The following is a 19,074-nucleotide window of genomic DNA, read 5'->3' as shown; positions in this document are numbered from 1 at the left end:
GTTTGATGAATTTGGAACTCCATTGTCCTGCACAGAGCACTGAACTGAACCCCAATGAACACCTTTGGTATTCACTGGAAGGTCAATTGTGAGCCAGAACATCAGTGTCTGATCTCACAAATGCTCTCTTTTCTGAATGGGCACAAATTCTTAAAGACACACCCAAAATCTTGTGGAAAGCTTCTGATGGAATAAATTAAGAATATTCCTAATGTATGGTTAAAGAGAACATCATTCTCTTGTCATTAAGAGATATACATAGGAAAGTACCAAACGTTCTGTGTGGAAAGTACCAGAAAACTCTAAGCAGAGGCCTGTAAGGGAACTTTTGAAACTTAAGCATAAGTAGGCCAGTTGTATAAGTGTTATATAAAGTGGTTGTGTAAGGACCTGGTAGTGTTAGATGGCACTAGATACGATAGAAGACAAGTTTCTTTTTAACTAAACCCAGCAGCTAAAGTCTTTTTTGAGGATCCAAAATAGAATAATTATTAGGTGCAGGTAATTATAAGAGCTTGAAACAAAATTCAGTGTCCACCCTGAGTGGTAGAGATCACTTGGGGCATGATACTTCCCAGAAGAGTGGAAGATGCCTTCATTGCTTTCATTGCTTCCATTGCTGTTTAAATTGCCATTTCCACTTTGACTGTTTCAGCCAAACACTATTTGTAAAGTCTTCAAGTTTGTTGAGTTGCTTTTGTTTTCCATGCAATTTGGTTTTGATTCATATGATCCTCTTCTGCTTTATATTCAGTTTTTTTTTTTTTTCTCAGTTTAATTGTTGCCAATTCCCTTTTGCCAACTAGGCCTCCCCCAGCTGAGAGGGTTAAAGGCCAGTTATGCTCTCTTGGGCTCCTGAACCTATGGAAGCATAGCCTGGGATCAAACTTGTGATCTCTGGACGATAGGGCCAGTGCTACATTCTTTGATTTTCTATCTAGTTTTGCCCTTTTTGGGGCATATTGAGCTCTTTGGTCTCTCTTGAGCCTTTTGTAATTAATTAATAGATCAAGTGACCCTTATTAGTCCCACAACAGGGAAATTTCACCTCTGCAATCTAACCCGTCCGTGCAGTGAAACACTACATGTACACTAGTCAAGACACACACTAAGGGCAGTGAGCACATTTGCCCGGAGCAGTGGGCAGCACTATCCGCAGCGCCCAGGGAGCAGTTGGGGGTTAGGTGCCTTGCTCAAGGGCATCTCAGTCACAGACTGTGGGGATTGAACCCATAATGTGACCTTTTTCTCCAGTAGAACCTGACACTATCACTTCTGGCCACCAAATTACCAACATTATCTGGGAGAAAACAGGAAAAATGTACTTGCAATAACAATATGCCAGTGTTATACTGTTGCACTTGCAGCTGCCCAAAAACAGAGCATAAAAGAGCATGACATGAAGTAATAAGAAAAAAGTCGTTACATTGGACACCACACTAACCACAAGATAAGAAGGATGTTTTAGATTAACCATTTTTAAGAAGCAGAATCAGATAATACCAGTTTCCTCAGTGTTACTGATTCTTAGCAACTTAATCTCATTTGTCTCAGTTTGTCACAGATACCTACAAACATTCCAATTTTTATATAGTAATTTTAAAAGACCCTCAATGCTCTAAAACATGATTTGTAAATAAAGCAATTCATCCTATGCTTAAGGCAGCTTCTTTTTTGATTTCTTCATGTGTCTACACATCCTTTCAGACCCATAGGATTGAGTTGTTTTCTCACAGTGGAAGGATGGACACAAACACCTTTTGAAGCAAGAGTAAAGCTTGATTTTCTCCTCTCACTCAAAGATGAAAACTTTAAGTGCTATTTAGCTGATGGGGACTGTGTGGAGGTCTACCAGGTCTCACACACTTCTTAGGAGTCACATTTTCTCTCTCTGACTTTTACACACTAGATACTTCAAGCAACTCAATGGCTAAGACCACTGTAACGTTTATAACTTGATTAGGGTCAAGGAAGCTGATGAATGCAAGGCCATTTTCTTTATGATAGATGGCCATTATGAGTATGTTGTGATGCTATTTGGGTTCTGTAATGTCCCTTCTTTCTTCCAAGGGATCTTCAGTGAGGTTTACAAAGTAAATCATCTGAGCTGGTTTTGGATCCCTATCACATACGTGTTGTTTATTCATGGCTTTAAAAATGGATTATGTTAGATTCTAAAACTGTTATAAAATTTGAAACAGAACACAAGCTGTTTGAAAATATTTTTGTGCTCAAAAATCTCTAAAGAACCATATAAAATCTTTTTTCTTTATTTCATTTTTTTTAAATTTCAGTTTACAGTCTGTCTTGGAACACTGAGACAGAACCGCCCCTACGCCGACATCATAGGCATCTACCTTGCCTAGAAATGGTAGAGTGGAGTTGGTGAGCCACAGGATTGGAGCAGAGTTCAGGGGATGCATTAGCTCTTCAAAAACTTTCTGGACTTCCAGGGTCTACTGAAACCACCCTGTACCCTTCTTTGTGAGGGCAGTCAATGGAGTAGAGAGAGGTGCAGTGCAGCCATTTCACAATGGTTATTTTTTGAGACTTGGTGATTCATGCAGGGATGAATGACTGCCATCTTTCTTCCCCACAAAGAAAAACCCAGGCCCAGCTGGTGAGGTGGAAGGCTGGAAAACTAGAAAACCCAGTGCCAGTAATAGATAAACACTAATGTGTTCATCTGTGTTTTCTCAAGACCCAAAAGAGAGAATAGCCTCCCTCGAGAAGCGTTGATTCCCAGAAAAAGGTCAATACTACAGTCATAAGACCTATGCAGAGGGAGGATTTGGACGAAGCATTTGCTAAAGATCTCCAATAGATCATGGCAGTCAGCTGGGACTCAAAATAGATCAGGGCTGACCAAAGGAGCACTGATCTGGTTGGAGGCCACAGTGGGTTTCTCAATGCAGGATCTTTTACATTGACACCCCTAACCTGTAACAGACCTGGTCAGCCAATTCAGCCATGGACTGTGACCAATGAAATCCAAGCTTTAGCTGCAACTTGGGAGCCTGGGTGAGCAGATACAAAATTTGCTTTGTGTGTTGACCTAGTCATAAGGTAAGGAGCCAGGTCTGCTGGTTGACCTGCCCCAACCCAAGAAGGTGACTGTCAATGGCTGAAACCAGTACACTGACCTCAAAACGGACTAAGTGAGCTGTATGTGGTGAGCAGATTATGTTTGATGGTGTCAATAATGCAGAGAGATGCAGCAGAGTGACAGATGAAGCCATATTATAAAGTCAGATGAAACAATTAAAGTTGCTTCATTGCTTCAGAACATCTGAATGGACCAAAATGTTAAAATGGATCAAATCAATTTTTCTCAGCAATTTACAAAAATATTATGCAATGCAAAATATTTTATTTCAATTAAGTTTTCAGACTCTTTGCAATCTCATTTTCACTCATCATGCTTGAGATGCATGATACTTCTGGCAAATTACCTTGTGGTAAATTCAGTTGATCAGACATCTTTAGATTTCTGAGACAGGATTGTGGTTGTTGGTTGTGGGGAAGGGTACCAAAACATTTCTGCAAGCCGCAAAGGACCCAGCTGCCTCCATCATTCTCATCATCAGTCATCAAGCTTTATGGTACATTTTACAGATGGAGTTTAACCCTGAATAGAAAGCATATGACAGCTTACTTGGATTTGCCAAACAGCACCCAAAGACTTTCAGACCAAGAGGAACAAGATTTTAGTGCCTTATGTAATACATTTGAACTCACTGGCCAATTTTTAAATAAACCCAAGCACTGCTTATAACCTAGACACTGTATAGCTGTTTATTGAGCTCCTCAGATGAACACACTGTGCACTGATTTTAAAATAGTAAATAAAAATACAATTAATGCTGTTTCTTTTTAAGATTGATGCTAGAGGCCAGTTCTCTCAGTCCAAGCCCAAAGGACCATCTGGAACATAACTATAAAGCTTTTTGTTGCTTTTCCATCTAATGTTGGCAATTTGGTTTGTCTCAAGATGCTGTAAAACTCTAGAACCCTTCTGGTGTGATAAAATAAGGTGGCTAAGTTTATCACTGTTGTATGCCCTGTTCCATGGCATGTTTATACTTCTACACTTGATTGTTTTACTTGATTCTGTTACCAAAACTTTTCGTGAAATTGTGACATTGTGGTTTTTCCTATGAATGCTATTTTAATCTACATTTAACTGCTTGGTTACAAACCTTAGCAGGTCAAGAGGAAGATCACACATTCTGGGGAAAGGGTCCATGATGTTGTTTTATGGTTGGGCTGGGCATAAAACAGCCCCTTCATTATAGCATTAAACCTTCAGGGTGTTTGTGTGTGTGTGTGTGTGGGGGGGGGGGTTCCTATTTTTATGACCTGGATCAGCTTGGCTACCCTCTGGCCAGCTGTCTTGCGTAGTCTTGAGTCTTTAGTAGAGAATTTTAGTTAAGTCTTGTTATTAGCTGCAAGTATTGCATGGTACAAATGTAAACCAATAGACACTTGCAGGCTTTTTTTACTGGTCTGGTCCACTGTTTACTCATTTTATGAGATGATATGGATAAAAAGAATCCGCCCTTTATGGTGAGATGTTCATGGTGAGCAGAATCTGTTTACCAGCATCATTAGCTTGTGGTAGATAAAGTCAGATAAAGTCTGAATAAAAACCAGAGCTGAAAATGCAGACACAGTTCATCATTTACACACACACACACACACACAAACAGACACACACAGACAGACAGACAGAGCTTCAGGGCTGCAGAACATCACACACAGGTAAGAGCTGAAACACACACACCAGTCGACATTTATAAAATCAGACTAATGTAACACACCACCACCACGTCAGTGTTACTGCAGTGCTGAGAATGATCCACCACCCAAATAGTACCTGCTCTGTGAGGGTCCATGGGGGCCCTGACCACTGAAGAACAGGGTAAAAGGGGGCTAACAAAGTATGCAGAGAAAAAGATGGACTACAGTCTGTAACTGTAGAACTACAAAGTGCACCTATATAGTAAGTGGAGCTGATCAAATGGACAATGAGCGTAGAAACAAGGAGGTGGCCATAATGTTATGTCTGATATGTCTATATATATATATATATATATATATATATATATATATATATACATATATATATGATACACTGAACATAGGAGAAGGAAACACATTAAATATACAGAGAATATAATTAATTTAAATAGAAATAAACCTCTTCTAGCATTCGTTCACACTTACTCTGTGCAGAATGAGGGTTTTGCTCGTTCTCACCGCTTTTGTGGTGGTGGCCGCTGCTGCCAGTGTCTCTCTGGAGGATCTGGAGTTCCACACCTGGAAACTGAAGTATGGTGAGTATGTACAGTTGCGTGTAAAAGTCTGTGCACCCATCGCCAAATAATGTGTTGATCTCATTACATAAATTTTCATTATAAGGTTATAAGGTATAAGGTTTTGTCTGTTATGTATATATTCATTTATGATGGACTGAGGTGAATTTGAAGAAAAAAAGAGGAGAGGGATCATCCGGCTTGTTATCAGCACACAGTTTCAAAGCCAGCATCTGTGATGGTATAGGGGTGCATTAGTGCACATGGTATGGGTGATTTGCACATCTGTGAAGACACCATTAATGCTGAATGAAATATACAAATTTTAGAGCAAAATATGCTGCCAACCAGACGTGTTTTTCAGGAAAGACCTTGATTATTACAGCAAGACAATGTCAAACCACATTCTGCACGTATTACAACAGCATGGCTCTATAGTATAAGAGTCCAGGTGCTAAACAATTTAACATACAAACAATTTGTAATGTTATCAAGTGAGCTCCAGTTTTCTTAGTGTCCACAGAAATGAGTTTCAGTGTGAGTTTGATGTGGTTTCAGAAAGTCAAAACTTTCTTGAAATGTTCTGGCGTGAAGAGTTTTAAGCACCTGCGAATGGTTTCCTTACTTGTAATGGTATGTTTTGTTGCAGTTTATGCTACTAGCAGCTAACCATTTCTTACTGAGTTTGCAGTCTTTTCATTAATACCAACTTTGCTTCCTGAAATTTCAGCATATTGACTAAAACAGAATGCAAAACCCAGTAACAGTTTGCTATTATCTGGAAAGGCTTTTCAGTAAATACTGGAATATGTTTGAGAGGATTTGCTTCCATTCAGCCACAAGAGCATGTGAGCATCACTAATCTTACTAATCTTACAAATGTTGATGATAAAGCCTGGCTCACTTTGGTGTTCCATTTTATCCCAAAGGTGTTGCATGGGGGTTAAGGTGTAGTTCTTCCACACCAAAAATACCAAATTATTTCTTTTTAGAACTTACTTTGTCTCCTGCTGAAACAGGAAAAGGATCTTTCCCAAAATGGTCAACAAAGGTGGAAGCACATAATTCTCTAGATAGTTATAGCACACCATAGCATTAAGATTTCAGCAGAACTAAGTGGCCTGAAACCAAGAAAAACTGCCCCAGCCCATTACCCCTCCACCACCAAACGTCTGTATTTTGGCAAGTAGCATTCTCCTGAATTCTTCAAACTCATTTCAGATTGCCAGACGAAGAATGATTTCTTGCTCCAGAGAATGCAGTTTCACTGCTCCACAGCCCAGTGCTGAAGGACGTTATACCTCTCTAGTTAAAGTCAGAGTGACCCTATCTATTGATCATTGTTTTTCTTCTGCAATTATACAAGCTGTGAGTGCACAACTGAAAGCCTATGTCAGCAGTGGGTCCACCTTAAAGTAGCTTTACTTGAAAATCACTCAATAAAACATTAAATACTTGATGTTATGTACTTTATTAGTCCTTCAAGGGAAATTCATCATTTTGCTGCCTCACTTTACCAAATGTGGGGGCAGCACAGTGTTGCCAGCAGAGCAGCACCACCTGGGGCAGTTGTTAAAGTTACTAAATTGGACGGTAATTTATTTTTTTATGTTCTGAAGCCTTAGAAATTAGAAACATGTTTTTTAAGTATATGTATCTGTTTCCTCAAAGGTAAGAGTTATGGTTCAGTGGAAGAAGAGTCTCGGCGTAAGATGATCTGGCTGGACAATCGTAAGCTGGTCCAGGAGCACAACGTGCTTGCAGACCAGGGCATCAAAAGCTATAGACTTGGCCTAAACCACTTTGCAGACATGGTGAGAACTTCCATACACACAAACCCACTCAAATGTCTTTAATTTATTTTCACAATTTAATAAAGAGTAGTTGTTTGTAATTCTGTTATTTATTATGAATTTTCAAGTAATTATTATTGACATTTGCTAAGGCCATTAAACCTCCCACCGTCTCCCTCTCCAACAGGACGACCAGGAGTTCCAGGCCAGGTTCAGCAGCTGCCTGAGATCCTTTAACATGACCAAAGCCCGCAGTGCACCTGCACAAATTAGACAGGCAAGGGACGCTGATCTACCAAAATATGTAGACTGGAGAAATATGGGCTACGTGACTGAAGTTAAACACCAAAAACCTTTGAACTCCTGCTGGGCCTTCAGCGCGGTGAGTTACAGAAGCACAGACACAGAAAAAACAAATGGATGGAAAAATAACTTGAAAACTTGTAATAAGAAGAAAAGAGAACAGAACAAATAAGTGCTCACACTGGGCTGGGTTTTTGTAAGCTTGTAATTACTGGCATTTGCCCCGACAGGGGGCATTGTGCATTCTCCAGTTCAGTTACTTAATGCACTCATGTTCCGCTGTGTGCTGAGTCATTTAGCTCCCGTTTGTAGTCTCCTTACTATTTACAGCCAGTGCTACAATATATTTCCACAACTCTCTGTATTGAAAATATGTGTCTTGTATGAACATAGAAATATGCTGAAGGAAGCAAATACATTGCATAAATGTAGATGTCTAAATGTAGATTAGCTTGTAATGCCCCTTTATTCAAACAGCTTATTGCTGAGCATAGACTGTAAATTCTCAATGTATGTTTATATTAACTCGACGGTCTATAAATACATTTACATATTAACCATTGCAAGCAAATTTGTTTTTGTTAGTAAAGACTTATTACAGTAAGTTGTTTTAGAATATGTGCTAGGTATTAACACTATGCACATTGTTGTGTTTTGTCTCATGGAGCACACCTAATACAACTCATTTACTCATTACCAAGCACCTGCACATTTGCAAACGGACAGCAGCACTGGCATATAAAAGCAATAACCCATTAGAGCTCATGTGTTACAGTGATTGTACTGTGGTTAAAGAGTGATGCTAGGTTAAACCATTGGTGAAATCATTGTAACACACAGCTTCAAGTGACTAACTGCTTTTAAAAAACAGCAACAAACAATATAATATATACTATAATAAAATACAACATAAAATAAAAATCATTCAGATTCATTAATCATTTAGATTAAAGGATTTCATGGACAATGGTAACTGTTTCATGTTTTTTAATAGCTTGGTTCTTTTGGAGTATTTTACAATGGCTTCAAATGTGACTCAGCAAATCAGATCTGTTATACAACAAATATGCATCATTTAACAACACTACCCATAATTCAGTAGCCATGTTTCCATGCAGCCTAATAATCCATTAATTATCTGACTAATAGCTCAATCGGAACAAAATACGTCCATGTATAGACTAGTCCAATTGAGGCCATTCAGAATATAATTTCTATTCAATTGAACGAGGTGGGTAATCCTGTGAATAATATTTTAAATAAAAGAATAATAGCCGTGTAAAAGCCTGTATCTGATTACATTCCCAATCGGAAAGTTTAAGTACAGTCTGCACATGTGTGTCGCATCATAGCAAGTTTATAACGTTCAACATTGTGGGAGCAGAAATTGGTCTGCAGAAGAGAAGAAGTTTATGCTTTGATCTTTAAAAGAGCTTATGTGTCTCAGAACACGTCTTCCTCTCAGCCTTCTTTAATAACAACATATAAAGTACGTTTTCCTGTCTGACATCATTTTAAAGTAATTTTAAACACAAGCAGTGTTCACTGCTGCTCATCTCACTCTGACTGGACTCACATGATACTCGTTGTCATGGTAACGTCTACACTAAGTGGTCCTCTATGCATGTGTGTAATTTTGGATCTTATTACTTGTAGTGTGCATGTAAATGGAGATTTAGAGTAGAGTGAGTTAGAGTGAGCATATAAACACCTCAGTTTGAATTTATAATCGGAATGTATTCAAATTGGCAAAAATCTTTGCATCTAAACAGAGCCAGTGTTATGTTGGTGGAGTCTGAGTTCTAAATGAGTCATGGTCAGAGTCTAAAGAAACTTAATCAGGTGTCAAGAGTCACCACTGTCGGGAAAATGCATATAACAGCCCTGGGAACCATTTAGCACTACAGCAGTGCTGTTGGGGTTTCTAGAAACGTCATACTAGGCCAAGAGTGGCTCTGTGGTCAGAAACCAACCACTGTTAAAGGGCTAGAAAGAGAAACACAAGATTTTGATCAAAAAATGGGCTACGTTCTCTAGGAGTTACACACAATTTAGAAAGTTGTTTTGCCAGCTTTTAGTTTTTTTTTTTTACATCATGTGTCTGTATGCATCCCTCTCTCTCTCAGACGGGGGCGCTAGAGGGTCAGATGTTTCGGAAAACGAGGAGGCTGGTACCCTTGAGCGAGCAGCAGCTGGTCGACTGCTCTCAGGATTTTGGAAACAGTGGCTATCAAGGCGGTAGGCCAGACTGGGCCTTTAAGTACATCATGTCCAGAGGAGGCCTGCAGGCAGAGACAACCTATCCATACGAGGCCGAGGTGACACTAATGACAAGTGGAGCTTCTGAGATGGACAATTTTCCCCTGATCACAAATGTAGTTTTTCAGCCAACTGATTGGTGTCTGAAGTTTCGTTCTTTAATTTTGCTAATGTAGCTAAAAAGAACTGATACTAATTGCATGCAGTTCATCACACACTAGCATCACAAATATTCAAAAGTATGTCAGCATAGCTAAAACAGTAGCGGCATCCTGAAGCAGCATTTCAAAGCTTAAATTTTTTCTGTAATTGTAATTATTCCTTTTTTCAGCATTAGGGAAAAAAGAAAAAAAATATATTTAACAGACAATTACACAGAAACCCCAACAAACAAAATATATTTTTCTTTTACATTGTCTTTTACTAGTGTCTACTTCATAATAAAAATACTGAGACTCACTTTCAGCTCTGAAGATATATTTTTCCACACCGTCAAAGTTCAGTCGGTTGCTTTTCTGCCTTTTGTTTGACTTGTCAAGAAACATCCCTGCTTGTTAGCTACATTAGCTGTGTAGCTCCAGCGCAAAACTAAAGAAGCAAAGCATATCTTGGCTACATTTGGGGTCTTTAAGCCAGGAGGCTAGCCATCCATTAACTCATCCTGATTGTTTCCCTCTCTCTCCAGGTTGAGTGGTGCCGGTTTAATCCATGGTATGTTGTGGCTACCTGCAGTGGCTACACGTCCTTGCCCAGGGGAGATGAGAACGAACTGCAGCGTGTTATAGCTGAAATTGGACCCATTTCTGTAGCCATAGATGCGTCCAGACACTCCTTTAGGTTATATGAATCAGGTAACCCTTAAAAACAAACCTTCATTCCTCATCAGAGGTTAAACTGGGATTTTGAGAGGTTTTTCCATGGATTTTCCATGGATTTCATCAATGTGGAAACAATTTTGTTCAGTGTATGTGTTATATGGAGTTCTCACAATAATATAAAAATGTGATTAAAACTAATAGCCTAAAATTAATAACTAATCTTTTTCTGTTTTACTATTACTTGCTTGTTTATTTTGAAACCAAAATTATATCAAAATATCTGACAAAGCTGAAACTCATATTATTGCCTTTACACTGGGAAAATAAACTAGTATATTGTGTGCTTTATATGCCATTTTGCTGCTTAACTATGCCCAACCTGGGGGCAGCACAGAAATGCCAGGGGCGGTGGGGAGTTAAGTGCCTTGCCCAAGGGCCCAACCAGGTGTACCTATTCAGTCATGGGATTTGAACTCAAAACCTTCCAGTTGCTGACCTCGCCTACCACTAGGCCTACTCCCTGTTTCTGCACGTCACACATCTGTTTTCTGTGCCACCTTTAGCAGTCAAACTGGTATTTTGCTGGAGTCCCAGAGTCTCAGAAATGGCTTTGTAACTCTTTCCAGACTTTTATATTTCAATAAATGTCTTTCTCATTTCTTGTGGAATTTGAGACCTTTTAGCCTACTATTTCTGGAAGGGTTTTAGATAAGATAAGACAAGATAAGATAATCCTTTATTAATCCCACAACGGGTATGTATATGTACAAAAATTACAAGAAAAATATACAAAGTATTAAATTTAAATTTAGAAATGTATGTATTGTAGTGAGTATTGCACAGTGAATAAAATAGCAAATAAATAAACAGTAAATAAATGTAGAAATATTGAACTTGACATAATTGCACATAATGGTGGTAAACATATTGACAGTGATCCGCAGTGAATATACTACGCATGGTGGATTGAGATATTGCACACAGTAAAGTGCTGTGGCAGTGATGTTGAGAGTTCTTGCACATGGAAAGTAATTGTAAACTACTGTCTACTGAGTGCCGTGACTGTTATAGAGTCTGACAGCGGCTGGGAGGAAGGACCTGCGGTATCTCTCCTTCACGCACCGCGGGTGCCACAGCCGGGCACTGAAGGAGCTGCTCAGTGCTGTCAGAGAGCGGTGCATGGGGTGGGACAGGTTCTTCAGCATGTTTGTTAGTTTAGTCCTCATTCTCCTGTCCCCCACCACCTCCACTGGGTCAAGAGGACATCCCAGGACAGAGCTGGACTTCCTGATGATCTTATTCAGTCTCTTCCTGTCAGCAATGGAGATGCTGCTACCCCAGCACACCACTCCATAAAAAATGGCTGATGCCACCACAGTGTCGAAGAAGGTCCTGAGAAGTGCCCCCTGCACGCCAAAGGACCTGAGTCTCCTCAGGAGATGTAGCCTGCTCTGGCCTTTCCGGTAGAGGGCAGCTGTGTTGTCAGTCCAGTCCAGCTTGTTGTTGAGGTGAACACCCAGGTACTTATAGGACTTCACAATCTCAATGTCCATTCCCTGGATGTTCACAGGCACTGGAGGAGAATGTTTGGACTTGCGGAAGTCCACCACCAGCTCCTTGGTTTTTCCTGCGTTGATCTGCAGGCAGTTCCTCTGGCACCATTCCACAAAGTCCTGCGTCAGTTCTCTGTACTCCCTGTCATCTCTGTCTGTGATGAGGCCGACGATAGCAGAGTCGTCAGAGAACCTTTGCAGGTGACAACTGGCAGAGCTGTACTTGAAGTCCGCAGTGTAGAGGGTGAAGAGAAAGGGAGCGAGGACAGTTCCCTGTGGAGCCCCCGTGCTGCAGACCACCGTGTCCGACTGTCAGCCCTGGGTCCTCACATATTGCGGTCAGTTAGTGAGGTAGTCCAGGATCCAGGTGGTGAGGTGATGGTCCAGGCCCGTGCACTCCAGCTTGTCCTTCAGCAGTGTGGGTTTGATGGTATTGAAAGCACTGGAGAAATCAAAAAACATGATTCTCACAGTGCTCCCAGCATTCTCCAGGTGAGAGAGAGAGCTGTGTAGGAGGTGGATGATGGCATCCTCCACTCCAATGCCAGGTTGGTAGGCAAACTGCAGTGGGTCCATTGAAGAGCTCACCAGGGGGCGCAGGTGGACAAGAAGCAGTCTCTCCAGGGTCTTCATCAGGTGAGATGTCAGCGCCACTGGCCTATAGCTGTTGAGGTCTTTGGGGTGTGGGGTCTTTGGCACTGGCACCACGCGGATGTTTTCCACAGCTGTGGGACTTTCCCTAACCTCAAGCTGAGGTTAAAGATGTACCCGACCACGTCACACAGCTCGTTCGCACAGGTCTTGAGAAGCCTTGAGCTGATGGCATCTGGACCTGCAGCCTTCCTGATCTTCATCCTCCTGAGCTCACTTCTCACCTGGGATGATGTGAATGTGAGGCTGGAGTAAGGGAGAACAGTGCTGGGATGTATGTCAGCAGGAGAGCCATCTGATGGTGGCTGTGTGTTGAGATGAAGGGGGGTGGGTGCAGGAGAGGGGGGAGGGCCAAATGCTGGTAGTGCCAGACAGGGAGAATTCAGCAGTGATGTGCCTGTGGTGGGGGGAGCAGAGATCAAACCTATTAAAGAATAGATTGAGTTCATTCACCCACTTGTGGTCCCCCACAGCCCGGGAGTCGGGCTTCTTGAGTCCAGAAATAGTTTTGAGGCTATTCCAGACTCCACTGACATTATTCTGCTGCAGCTGGGCCTCCATCTTTCTCCTGTAGCTGGCTTTCCCCTCCCGGATCTTCCTTCTCAGCTCCCTCTGCACAGATCTCATCTCCTCCTTGTCACCTGATTTAAAAGCCCTCTTCTTCTCTTTCAGGAGGGCCTTTATATTAGGATTAATCCAGGGTTTGTTGTTGGAGAAACACTGAATGGTCTTGGTGGGTACGGTATTCTCCACACAGAAGTTGACATAGTCAGTTATGAAGTGTGTGAGGCCATCAATATCTTCCGCATAAGGATCACACATCTCCTCCCACAGTGTTGCGCTGAAACAGTCTTTCAAAGCCTCTTCAGACTCTGCAGTCCATTTCTTCACTGTGCGGGTGATGGTTGGTTCTCTGTGTACAAGTGGTTTGTACACAGGCAGGAGATGAACCAGGTTGTGATCTGATCTTCCGAGGGGAGGGAGGGGTAGGGAGTTATATGCCTCCTTTGTATTGGCATAAAACAAGTCCAGTATTTTATTGTCTCTGGTGTGGCAGGTGACATAGTGGGTGAAGGTAGACAGTGTTGAGGATGGAGAAGAATGGTTAAAGTCCCCAGAGATCAGGAGGAGGGCCTGTGGGTGCTGGGTCAGAATCCTGCTCACAGCTGAGTGCAGGACGTCACAGGCAGCGTCAGCAGTAGCAGACGGAGGAACGTACGCAGCTATCGCGATAGCATGCGAGAATTCACGTGGCAAATAGTATGGCCTCATGCTAACGGCTAAGAGTTCAATGTCCTTACAGCAGATTTGCTCTTTAATAGAGATGTGTCCAGAATTACAGCATCTATCATTCACAAATACTGCCAGTCCTCCTCCTTTCCTCTTACCGCTCTCCGCTGTCCTGTCCGCCCATACGAGGTGAAAGCCATCCAGAGAGACGAGTGTATCCGGAGTTAGCGTAGTTAGCCAGGTCTCCGTAAACAGCATGACGCTACACTCACGGAATTCCCTCTCGTGCCGGGTCAGTGCCGCTAACTCATCCATCTTATTTGGAAGAGATCTCACGTTCCCCATGATGACAGAGGGAAGGACTGGTTTGTAGCGTCTTCTCCTCGCACGGCGCTGAGCCCCCGCGCGAGTCCCCCGTCGCTTCCTCCTCAGCTCGCGGGGGGATCTGGGGTCGCTCCCCCGGGAGCGCTGCTGTGCCACTCAGCGCTATCAGCTGATCCCTGGTGTAAACAAAGAGATCCCGCCGGGAGCACGCTGGATCTGCTCTCGCGTGTGAAGTGCGCGAGAAAAACAACATAAAAAGAAGCGCAAACTTCACAAGTTTAATGTCCATGGTGCACAGACAGTGTGAAAAGTACTCAGGTTTAGAAAGTACTATAAAAGAAAGGAAAATAAGAGTAAAAAAAAGCTCACGGTGAGCAAGAGCTGCTGTAACAGGCTGCCACTCGCGCGGCGCCAGAATAATAATACTCCAAAGCTACAATATGCAAAAATGGCTTATAGATTACTTATTAGACTACCATTCATGCTGCACCTATCTCTGTGATTCATATAGAATAATACACTCAACATTAGCTGCATTTCAGATAAGTTTGTCTATTTATACATTTTGTATGTGAAAAATAAAACTGAGAATATGTAACTTTTTATAGGTTGAATAGCTAAATAGATTTGTATTGGCAATGGTTTATATTTGGATTAAATTACAGAACCAAAGCACAGCTCTGCTTGCCTTTTGTACGAATCAAAGATGCCAAAACTCTGCTCCAGTGTGCGTTGGCTCATTTTAACCTCTGTCCATTACTATTAAGGCACACCTCCCATGATAGCACCTCTTCAGAAGCTGCCAAGAAAAACAGTCCTGTTTTAATCATCATCAAGAGCTGTCTTTACTGAGGCCCATGTCTAAGGGCAGGGATATGCGAGTGAATTTACCACTGTTGAGACTCCCTGTGTTATCCCAGTGACTTGGTTTGCTCCTGACCGATGTCCTATAACTACTTAATTTTTTCACAGAGTAATTCAGTGATTGGTTAATGGTTGAATGTCCTGATTGCAGGTGTGTATGATGAGCAATCCTGCAGCAACACTGAGCTGAATCATGCTGTCCTGGCTGTTGGTTACGGCACTGAATGCAACAAACAGGACTACTGGCTGGTCAAGAACAGGTAAACAAACAAGACTTAAAAACAATAAAACATTAAAAAAAAATTCCTGATCACAACTAACATAGAAAAAGTCAATAGAAGCCCAGTACTGTCAGGGACTGTCAGAGGCAGTGTTCATCTCATCAACAACATTGCTGACAAGTTTTTTTTTTTTTTTTTTAATAATTTTGTTAATGACGATGAAAAATCTGCTCTTTAACAAAATGAAAAATGATGACAAAAATTTGATGAAACAGAAATAACCCAAACACACAATATACATTAGTGCTTTATTCATTAGCTTAGCTAACTTGGGAGCACCCCTAATATTTCAGACTTCAACACTTGAAGCCTATGTATAGGCCAGTATTTTAGCTTGTAATTTGATTAATAGATAGTATTCGTGAAACCCAGAAGAAGTGCCCTGTTGCCATACTGTTGACATTCCATCAGCATAATGTGTATGAGGCAGTGCTCCAAAATCAAGATATCAAGAAAATGTCAGTTTGATTGGAGGTGTAGATCTATATTAATCAATAAGCTATCTTTGAGTACTGATTATACATTACATGATGGCATGTCCAGGCATCTATATTTACCATAAATACTGCATCAGTTTATACATTGCAGGAGCTAAAAGCATACAAATCAATAGACTCATAATGGAGCAGTGGAGTTACTGACTATCTGAAACCCCTCCTTTCAACCTAACCCTCTACAAATTCCCATTCCTACCTTCTATTTCCTATGACAAAGTCAGCTAATCAGGCACGAGACTCTGCAAAGTGATGTAAGAATTGCTACGAGCCATTCTGCCAAAGACCTTAACTCATCTCTCTGAATTCTCTGAATTGTTCAATTTTGCCACAGCTCCACTGGAGGTAAACAAGGCCTGCCCTCTGCCGCCATTTCTCAACCACTTTCAGCTCACACAGGCGTACAACACACACACTACGCACGCCTTATGCAATAACATCACCCCGGCAACGCGCATTCTACACGATGACTTCACCCCATCAACCCCATTCCAAGTGGCGACACAGCCACCATGGCTCCACTCTATTGCCATGGTCTGTTTCCTTCATCCCTATTTTTTCTCCTACTTTCCCCTTGGAATTCCACTTACCAAAGCCTGATATTCGACGTATCCTCAAGGCAAGGACTCACATCTGTATCCATGCCCTAACACTCTCTTGGTTTCATCACTCCTTCATTATTGACATCGGTGAACCTCACTCTGTGAAATGCCTCAATCAAAATGTCTACTGTGAACATGACCAACAACCCTAGAATAACCAGTCTGACACATTGTGTTTGTTGTCAAAGCCTCAAGCCAAGAACAGTGGGTATGATGGTCTCCTTGGGCAAATAGGCCTCATTATAGGAAATTAATCATTTCGTCTTGCCTTCAGCTACACATCATCATACACTTCAGCCCACTCCTACCAGTGCTACCAGAATCTAGAACCACATCATTACCTTCTCAAGCATCATACATCCCTCCTGCAACCCAGCATCCTCATTTTTATCTTATTACTCCCCAGTCATCTCTTCTTTTCAAACCTATAAGTGACCCCATGGACATTGGCACTTGCATCTCAACAGCACCAAACAGACCCCATTGTCGTCCTTCTAGCATTCTCCATTTTGATCCTAATCCACAGACCTAGCCCCTCTTTGCCATTCATCTCACTCAGGTGTCTCTCAAGTGTATCTCTTTTTCAACTACTCCCACTCACCCCCGGGTCACCATTGCATCTTACCGCAGAGGAAATCCCTTCAGTATTGCATGGAATAACATTCCTTTGTTTGTGAATATGCTGCCATTGCCCCTGGGAACCTACAGCTCTTTTAATCATTTCAACTGAACTTCTGCAGTGATCAAGTGATCCCCATCCACCGCCATAACTGAACAACCGTTCTTTTGCCCATAGGATACTCCTTGCCAAAATACCTCCCGGAGTGATCAAAGCATCATCCAGCTGTCTCTGTCTATCATCGCACCCATCACACACACAGCCGTTACCTTCTAGTAATCTAATCTGGTGTCAAACAGAAGAGGACGATCTCCCCTGTTGAGTCCTGGATCCTCTCAAAGTTTCTTCCTCATGCCCCTGGGGTTTTTTCCTTGCTCCTGTCGCCATCGACTTGCTCATCAGGGGTTCAGACCCAGATGTCCATTTAGCAGTTCACAACTATGTTACTGTCAAGCTATTAAACTGAATAAAATGTATCTGCTCCATCTTTCCTCTCATCTTAAAACCTTAATAGCAACACACTTCTTTACCCCAAATGCCAAGAAAACAGCCAAATTAAGTAGACCTCTTTTCCTGCTTCGGCTAAACTCCTCCATCAAACCATACAAGGCCTGGTGCACTCAGATAACCAAATGCTGCAACACAATGTTCGTCCTGAATCCAGCAATATCCTGCTGGCGTACACTCATAACAAGTTCTTTAACGAAGATGCTACAGCATGAATTCCATAATTAGGAGGGACATCCACATATTTTGGCTATATGGTGTATATTATACATTTGTTGAGTTACAGTTTTCATCGACTAAAAGGTTAATGTTGTCATCAACTAAACTATTAACAATTACAAATCTGTTTAAATATTTATCTATTACAAATACACAGACAATTATTCTGAATATCCAAAACTGACAGCAATTTATGTTGCAGCTGGGGTGTTGAGTGGGGTGAAGGAGGCTACATCAAGATGGCCAGGAACAAGAATAACCAGTGTGGGATAGCCACAGATGCCGTCTACCCTGAGGTTTAAAGGTAGGACTTCATCATCTTGGATCCAGTACTCATCCACAGAGATCTACACTGCTGAGTTCAGTTCCAGCTGCCCTTTATAGATGGTCATAAAGATCAAGTGGTCAGAAGTTCTGGACAAGGTCTTGTCACCTAAAATGTCTGAACTACAATTGAATTGTATTCATTTCAATTTCAAATCATGTGCATCTGCATAAGCACATCCTTGGTGAAGGGTTTGCTATTAAACATCTCTGTGTCTGATAACTGCGTGCTCCTAATGACCTACAACAACCAAAATCGGAGGACCTCTGCATTAGAAAGTTCACTTCATTTACTTGGATGTAATCAGTCTAAGATTAGAACAGGTTTTATTGATTCCAGTTGAAACTGAACTCTGCAGGTCAGGTGATCTCCTGGAGCTGGGATAGGATCTCCAGAATTAGAACTGACTACATCAATGTTTTATCTCTAACTATAACACAACATTAAGGATGAGTCTGTGTACCTTCTGTTTATTAGATTTTCATTTCAAAAACTAGTGTTAAAAAATGGGAAATGGGTCGCTACTAGTTTTGTTATAGTCTGTGAAAAAATCCCTGTCTCCCCATCACTCAGCGTGATGCTAGCCATCTTAGTGTCAGCTGATGTAAAGGAACTGGTGGTCATTGTTCTCCTCTGAATGCATTCAGGCGTCCAAAGACATGTTAGCTGCAGTTCGTAAAGATGTGGTGACTCTTCACAGGTCTTGGAGGAAGCCTGTGTCTGCCTTTGCCCTGCTAGCTCTGGTGGTATCATATGATTGGGGAGTCCTAGCTAGTGGGTGGAATTAGATATGACTAAACTGGGGAGAGAAGTGGGAAAAAATATATATACACACACATATAAAAACATCATATAGTCTACTATAATGCCAAAACTAGGCCTGTCCTCTCAACACTCATGCTTGATCTTTCCTGTTT

The 19,074-nt window shown here is 41.6% G+C and overlaps 1 protein-coding gene across 1 annotated transcript; it reads left to right on the top strand.

The window, feature by feature from the left end:
- Positions 1–301: 301 nt before the first annotated feature.
- On the top strand, positions 302–18,134 carry LOC118819916 (cathepsin L1-like). Its single transcript, XM_036587922.1, has 8 exons — positions 302–312; positions 5,236–5,336; positions 6,987–7,129; positions 7,296–7,490; positions 9,538–9,729; positions 10,356–10,521; positions 15,262–15,370; positions 18,035–18,134. Exons 2-8 carry the CDS (start codon positions 5,237–5,239, stop codon positions 18,132–18,134), a joined length of 1,005 nt encoding a protein of 334 aa, XP_036443815.1. The 5' UTR covers positions 302–312; position 5,236.
- The last annotated feature ends 940 nt before the right edge of the window (positions 18,135–19,074 follow it).

The sequence above is a fragment of the Colossoma macropomum genome, unplaced genomic scaffold, assembly GCF_904425465.1.
Source record: "Colossoma macropomum unplaced genomic scaffold, Colossoma_macropomum, whole genome shotgun sequence".
Lineage (NCBI taxonomy): Eukaryota > Metazoa > Chordata > Actinopteri > Characiformes > Serrasalmidae > Colossoma > Colossoma macropomum.
The sequence above is the reverse complement of the archived record's forward strand: the minus strand, read 5'-3'. Positions and strand labels throughout refer to the sequence as shown.